Genomic DNA, 8,071 nt, shown 5'->3' on the forward strand with positions numbered 1-8,071 from the left:
TTGCTTCTTATAGAGGAAGGAATAGGAGCTTACCTATCATACGTGAGTAAGCATGTCTTGAAAGGAGAATACTAAAAATGTGTGTTGACTGTTTGCATTCCTGGGCTTGCAGGGGAGAATTCTAGGAACTCCATCTGAGGCTAATTGGAGCCCCTCACTTGACAGATACAACCTATGCCTATGCAGGCCTGAGCTTTCCCCAGGAGCTCTCTGCCTCAGCCTCTGACCAGAGAGATCTAACCAGCTTCTTCAACACTTACCCATCAGAGAGTGCCTAGTGTGAACCTCAGTCCTGGAAGAACTTTATTGTCAGTTTCAACTCAAAGGACTTGCTTGAACCTGAGGGTGAGATGTTGGTCTTTGGATCCAGCATCAGTTGCTGATTCTTCCTGCCCCCAATCATGGTTCCAGCTGCAGATAGTTAAAGCCTTTAGCTAGTGGTCCAGCACTGCCAAGTCTTAGAGTGCCAACTCTGTCATAAATGAGGAGTGCCACACCCACCAGTGGGCAGGTCCAAGATGCATCTGTAGCCCTAAACCCCAGTCCCATGGGCTGGGAATCAAGGGGAAAGAAAAGAGAGGAAGAGTTCTTGGCTTGCACTTATTTCTCCACAGGGCCTGGAGCAGCCCTCTGGCCCCATCTAACATCCTCAGGAAACTATACCCTTCCCTATTGCTTGCCGTTCCCCACCTCAACCAGGACCTGGTGTTTTACATCAGTCGAGATGGGCCTGTCTGGAACCACACCTGTTGTCTACTGGTCACACAAGTTGCCATGTCACAGAGAGGCCTGTCCTGGGGCCTACCAGAGAAAATTTAAAAACTGCAGAAAGATTTCTTGTACTTTTATTGCTAGTTTTTCTCCTAGTTGGTAAAAACAATCTTTCAAAATTCCAACTTTGCCTCTGCTACAACCAAAAAAGGCAAGTCTTATCACTACACCCTTGAGACAGGCAGGAACTGCGTATGGTTTGTTGCAGCCATGACTGCCTCCCCTCTGACAGAAGCAGAGTAGCCAGGACCGCCAGGACCCAAGAGATACCAAAAGGACTTTTCCCGCCATCACTGAGGCCACCATAGAAGTCTGGGGAAAGGGAGGGACTGGAGGTCTCCAGGGAAAAGATGTGAGTTGGCCTCCTGTTGGGTTAGGCCAGTGCTGTGCTAGAGCCCCCTTGGCTCACACGAGCCAATAATGAGCATCTCTTTCTGGCTCTATTTTGAGTAAGCCAACCTGGGTAGCAGCAGACAATGATAGGAGTGACACGCTGAGGGTATCAGTTTAGGGATCAGGGACCAGAGCCAAAAACAGAAGGGAATTTAATAGTGAGGGCCAGGAAGTGAGGCACAAGTCCCGTCTTCACCCTTCTTTACCTTGTGAAGCCAGCCAGGTCTCTGGCTTCCAGAATCCTCACAATTGTCCCTGTAGGAATCCTGAACCCTCCTTCAGCTCTCTTTCCTTCCCAGACCCCAAAGATAATGCAATTGTTCACATTATTTCTCTAGGGGCTGGCTTCACATTCCTAAGCTCTCTCTCATTCTTGGGGCTTGAACTTTCCAACTAAGAGGTGATTTTCCTCACTTCATGTCTATCCCCATCATTCCTCATTTTTCCTACATTCCTCATCCCGTTTTCCTCAAATCAGAACCACTGTTCAAGAACCGAATGCTCAAATCCACCACGATCTAATCCAAGCATGTCAAACTCGTGGCAGGCGGGCTTCAACACGAATTTGACATGCTTGAATTCCTCCCCTCCACCCCTTTGGAAAACTCTTCTCATCCCCTTCTTAGAGACCCCAGGCCCCTCTGATATCTCTCCATCTCCTTTCCTCCCTCAAATGGAAGTAACACATAACCTTGAGAGAGTAAAGTGAGGACAAATCCAAGAACACACACCTTCCTTCATTCCCACAGAGAAGGACTAATAAGGTCACTAGGGTCAGACATCTGAGGATTACAATAAACCACAGGCCCTGTCTCCCATGGGCCTTATACACTGGCTGCTAAGATCTGGCCAGAGATGACATCTGTGTGAGGCTCCATCCACCAAATGGAGCTTAAAGTGATACATGTGTCATGGTTACCATTTGGTTAAGCTATGTGATTATGGCAGAATAGTACAATTTTTAGACAACCACCTCTACTGGTATACATAGTGCTTTATTGTTTAAATGTTCTCATTTAATCCTTGTAGCAACCTTGAGGTAGGTATTATTATCCCCACTCTACAGATGAGTAAACCAATGTTCCTAGGTTAGATTACTTGCTGAAGATCATACACTTATTAGGGCATAGCCACTGAAAAGTCCAAACCCAAGGGGACTCTTTTGGGTAATTCACAGGCTGCCGCCAAGGAAAGTAGAGCTGAAAACGTCAACTGGGAAGGGCTGGGTCATTCATTGGAGATCAAAGTGGGTAGGGGGGTCCTCATCAGGGATGAATGAGGCACATTTACAGGCCAAGACCAGACCGAGCAGGAGAAGCCTAAAGCAAGTGCGAGCCGTGAAGCTGGAAGAAGTCTTTAAGTTTAGTGAGAGTTGATAGTGTCTTCAAATATGCATAGAGCTCAGCTTCCAGGGTCTGGAGAAATGAGACGGCATCCAGGAGCTGCAAGTCCAGGGGTTGGCCACAGAGCAGGTGGGCCGAGGCAGAGAGCTGCTGCCAACTGGCACCATCTCAGCTTGGGCAACGGAGTCATGACTTGGGGGCAGTGGTCCTTTAACTGTGTTAAGGCCTTGAGAATCTGATGAAAGCCATAAAACATCCCCCTAACCCCCGCCCGAGAAAAACACAGACACACATATACAGACAACATTTTGCATATGATTTCAGGGAGTCCATGGACCCCCACTGGAGAACTAACTGCTTTAGGGCAAGGGTGTCAACCTGAGTAAAGTCACTGATACAAACTTATCTTTACACTGCTTGTATTTCCTGACAGTTCAACTTTTGTTGTTCCCTAATATTTAGAATGTTGTGAAATTTATTTTTAATGGGAGCCAAGGAAAGGGGGTCCAGCCTGCACTCCAGCCAGAGAAAGAGAGCAGCTGTGCATGGCAGTGGTAGCAGCCAGGAGGCAAAAACAAACAGAAATATGGGGTCACATGTACTGTTACCCTTCCCACCCAGAAGGCCTCTTTGGGAGTTTTTCTCAACTCAAGGGAAGGGTAGTGAGAAGTGATTGGGGGAGTGGGGGCAGTTGTTTATTTCCTTTTAGAAAGCGATTCCTTCACTGGCTATAGGGTCTAAAGTTCTGCAGTCAATCCCCCACCCCAACCTTCCCCCTCCTTACCCCGATGAATACACCTGAGCAAGGGCCCCGTCATTCATGCACATTTGACAGGTGTCCTATGAACACTCTTATACACATGCTCTTTCATGGAAGAAGGAAAAGTGGGGTGGATGAGAATCATGCACTCTCCACAGAGTCAGACTAACTGGAAGAATCAGCAAAACCACTCAAAGGACTCAGTGCACATTAGCTTCCAACCACCTCCATAGCTCCACCTTCTGGCCAGAATCCAACCAGAAGACAAAGTCATAGCTATGTCCTATGCCCCTCCCCAAATTTATGGGCCCAAAATCATGGGCCAGGACTGAAGGGGTCACTGGGGTTCAGAGAGCAGGGGTGGGAAAAGCCCTGATTCACTGCAGAGAGAAGTTCTGATCTCTCATTGGAATCAGGAATCTGGACACAGACAAAGGCCTGGACTGGAACCCATCTAGGGCCAGAGAGGGCTGACACTGAAGTCAAGTGATCACTCAAAGGACAAAGAGAACTCAGAGGCCATGATGGTTTTCCAGGCCCAGTGACCCCAACATCTCAATGGTCACTCCATTCCAGTGGCCAGTCATGCACTAGTGGTCACTTGTCCAGCCCTAGATGGGTGTTTCATCACATGTGGCCAGAGGAGCCCCAGTAAACCGATTATGGGCTGGGCTCGGGCAAGGATCAAGCAGAAAAGGTGGAGGTAAGCTACCAAAACCACTGCCCCTCTTGCCTACAGCCAGTGGGAGCCGCTCATCTTCAGGAGACAGAGGGAGGATCCTGGCTGGGACTTGTGGTCCCAGATGGTGGTGCCCCCAGGTCTGAGCCCACCTCGTTTCTAGCCAGAGGTTCCCTCTGTCGCTGTTGCTGCTGATATCGACAAATCAGGAAGAGAGACAGGGATGCTGCAAGAACCCCCAGAAAGAAGCCAGCCAGTCCAGTCCCCATAGTGAGGGACCGTCTCCAGGGGACCAATGATGGCTGCCCCATACCAAGGTATAAGCCGCTACCACGCGGGTAGCCCCACCCTCCTGACATTCACAAGAATAAGCACCCATGGCCCCTGGGGTTACCACCACCTCAAGCCCTTCCTTCCTGGGGGTAAAAGCAGTCACTCCACTGGGCTGGTGCCACACACAGGATGCCCAGGCTGAGCTTGGGGAACATGGCAAGACCACATGCGCAGCTGTAGCCACAAGAACTTCAAACACTACTGGGTGTTCTGCAGAGAAACAGCAAAGGCATAAAAGGTAGTGAGGCTATAGGCCGGGGGGTCGAGGGCTGATGAAGAGAAACATAGAGGGATATCAGATTTGAGAAGGAACCATGGGGGCAAAGCTAAAAGGAGATTCCCAAAAAGGGTAAGGCCCAGGTCACTGGCTACCATATCTTCCAGGATCCAACTTTCAAAGTGGGTCCAAAATGGACAACTTTCTAGCCTCTTTCCACCCAACTCCACCCACATTTCCCTAAGCCAGACAGACCTCCAGGCTCTTTAGGACACAAAGAAGAGACATCCGCTGACTCTATGTCTTGGACCAGCCTACAAAGAAGAGAATGTTTCATAAACCCAGTATCAATATTCCCTTCTATACTCCTCAGTACCACAGAATACTCACTCGTTCTATCTCCCATCATCTCATTAATCACTCCTGGAATTATCAGTCAACATTCTCATCATTAAAATTTCCCCCAATACGCCTCATGACGATTAGCATGTCAAATTCTACATATGTTCTAGCAGACCATAGAAAATTAAATCTGCACTAGGTCTGTTGGAAGGATGTTTGGTGGTGTGCTTTAAAAAAACATTGGAACCTTCCAAGAAATATGGCTGACTGTCCACACCATGAGATTTCTCTGGAAAAAAATATTAAAACTACATGGTGGTCTGGGGAGTTTCTTTTTTTCTGTTAAAAGAAAGTGAGGACTTCTCTATAAAAGTTAATCAAAATTCTGTGAGGGTCAGTGAGATGACTTTGTTTCATAATGCTGCTCATCTCTATATAGGAACTCTTTCTTCAACAACTGTTGATACCTACTGGCCTCTAACAGATCTGTTACAAATCATACAATCTTGGTACTGTCAGGATTTCAATGGGCTGTGTCTGACAGAAGGACAGCAAGACAGGCTGCTCACTCTGAACTTCCTGGCACCACTACCAGAGGGAGGGAGGGAGGCCAGGGAGACCTCTAGTGGGCCTGCAGTGATGACCAGGTGGAACACACAAAGCTTCAACCAAAAGTAGATTCCCTTTGAGTGTGAATTCCTTCAACATGAATTGGAGCCCCTGAAATAAGCTCTGAGACTAGTATGAATATGTGAAAGTCTCTAGGTAAAACCAAGTTTGCTTAGTCTAGCTGACAGTGGGGAACATGGGAAGGCCATAGATGTGGCCATAGCCACAGGAACTTCATGGTCTATGTTTTCTCCCTTATATGAATTGAGATATGAAGGGTAGAGTGCACAGAAGTACCAGCTTGGTCATTTCTCACATTACTAAGAAGTATACTGGCATGTGTGCACACCCCACATCCTACACACACATAGATATATATGTGGAGGAGACCCCAAGGCTCCAGTGCACAGGATATACAACACCAATTAAATTCTTATTTCAATGAATATTAAAACAATAAAGGAAAGAATAAAGCACTTGTTTTCATGTAAGATGTGTCAAAGTTCTCCCATGAGAAACTAAAATACCAGATTAAAGTTCTTAACCAAAATAAATTCCAAAAAACAAGTACTTTTGTTTCTAAAATATTTGTAAGATTGGGATTTAGTAATATGCACAAATATACAGTAAGTTAACTGGACTTCAAAATAGGAATTCATGAAGTCAGTCTGAAAAAATACCTTCCAAGCAATCAATTAAAAATTACTCATTTGAAAGGAATCTCAATTAAAGATTAAAAGACTTAAGAAACATATCAATCAATTACAACTGATGGACATTATTTTGATCCTGACTTAAGCAAACTATCTTTAAGTATATGCAATTGTGAAAACCAGACATTGATTAGATAGTTGATGACATTAAGAAAGTGAGTTTGCAGCATGATAATGGTAATATGGTTACATTTTTTAAAAGCCTTTCTGTGTTAGAGATACACATAGAAAGATTTAGGGATGAAGCGATATGATGTCTAAGATTTTCTTTAAACAATTGGGAGTAAGTGAAGATAATGATCAAGCAAGACTGGTCAGTTGGTGGATATTGATGCTGAGTGATAGATACATGGAAATTTATTATACTATCTAGTTTTTGAATGTTTGAAATTTAAGAGAGTTCTTATCTGATACACATATATAATGAAATATTGTAGATGAATATAAAGTCAGGGATTTGCTTCAATGTGGCACATGATTTTAAGTGAACTGCTGAGTGGAAAATGGATGATGGGATCCCCAAATGGACAAAACAAGACCATTTGGAGGTTATTGGAGTAATCCAATTAAGAAATGATGATGGCTAGGACAAGAGTGATAGCAGTAGAGAAGAAGAGAAGTTGCTGTGGACAGAGGATATAACAGATGGAGCTAGAGTCAGTACCAACTGCAATATAGTGTGGGCAATTTCCAGCTTGAGCAACTGGATTCACAGAGGTCCCTTCAGAGAACCATGTGAAAGAACGAGAAAACAACAGTGCATGCTAAGACCTGCTAAATTTCGGCAGTTTATAAAGCATCCAAGTAGGCAGTTGGATAAGGAATTGTGTAGGTCAACTACAGATACACCTGTAGTTGTCAACAACTCTCAGTTGGTGTTGAAAATGATGGGAAGAATATCATCTAGAGAGTGCGTAAAATGATAGACTGAACCATGAGAAACATCAAATTTCAGAAAATGGATGGAAAGGAATGAGTAAAGGGAGATGGCTGGTGAGACACGGACAAAAACTGGGATAATGCAGAGTCCTAGAAGGCAACAGGAAAGAGTATTTCAAGGCAGGAAGGAGGGAGTGTGCAGCTGTGGAAACCACTCTAGAAGCTCTTATAACATGGACACTGAGCAGTGTATGGCAACATGAAAGTCAGTCACATGGTCCGGGGCAGGGCCAGCAAAATGGCAGGAACATGGATAAGGCCCCATGATGGGCAAACAGATGAGTTAGTAGGGACTGACAACACAGTGACACTAAAAGAAACACACATGGCAGCATGAACAGATCAGAAACAGGCAGATATATGGAGAGGTCAGAGCTCTGTGACAGCAGGCAAGAGGCCAGGGCAGCCACACTCACCCTCCATGCTCGTCAGCATGGGCCACACACGCATATAGCCGGAAGCTCCAGGCACAGACAGGGTCTTGGGCCAGGATGCACTCTGAGCAGCTCTGGAGACGTCCACAGTTGGTTGTGTTCACTTGTGTTACCTCAGTACGGGAGCCAACCAGGAGCCAGCTCTAGAGAAAGTGAGTAAAAAAGAGGACTATGCTGCATCTCCCAGACTTCTGGGTCACAAGCTTGCTCAGATGTCTCCCCACCAGTCTCCCCCAAATCTGTGACTCACTTGATACAATTTCATATTCTCAACTGGCTGTGGCTCTGGGAATAAGGCCAAATCCTCAAGGATGCTGAGCTTGGCTCCAATCCGCACAGCTCTGTGGAGGTGTCCATCCTCTAGGAAGCAGGCAGAGGGCACGACATAATGACACACTGTACCTGTGCCTGGGACTCTCAAACCTGTAAGTATACAACCCTCTCTTTAACAAGAGCATGTGTGCACGGGATGGGCAATGTACTTGGCTCCTAAACATACCTGTCCCCAGGTAGAGCACATCATACTCTTTCCCCGACA

The 8,071-nt window shown here is 46.0% G+C and overlaps 1 protein-coding gene across 1 annotated transcript; it reads right to left on the reverse strand.

Moving 5' to 3' along the window:
* Positions 1 to 2,140: 2,140 nt before the first annotated feature.
* LOC118668818 (semaphorin-4F-like) lies at positions 2,141 to 8,065 on the reverse strand. Its single transcript, XM_036334019.1, has 5 exons — positions 8,033 to 8,065; positions 7,784 to 7,893; positions 7,516 to 7,676; positions 4,752 to 4,810; positions 2,141 to 4,489 (listed from the first exon to the last, which is right to left on the reverse strand). The coding sequence occupies exons 2-5, from the start codon at positions 7,796 to 7,798 to the stop codon at positions 4,152 to 4,154; spliced, it is 573 nt and encodes a 190-aa protein (XP_036189912.1). The 5' UTR covers positions 7,799 to 7,893; positions 8,033 to 8,065; the 3' UTR covers positions 2,141 to 4,151.
* Positions 8,066 to 8,071: the final 6 nt, after the last annotated feature.

Source organism: Myotis myotis, unplaced genomic scaffold (assembly GCF_014108235.1).
Source record: "Myotis myotis isolate mMyoMyo1 unplaced genomic scaffold, mMyoMyo1.p scaffold_m19_p_14, whole genome shotgun sequence".
NCBI classification, from domain to species: Eukaryota; Metazoa; Chordata; class Mammalia; order Chiroptera; family Vespertilionidae; genus Myotis; species Myotis myotis.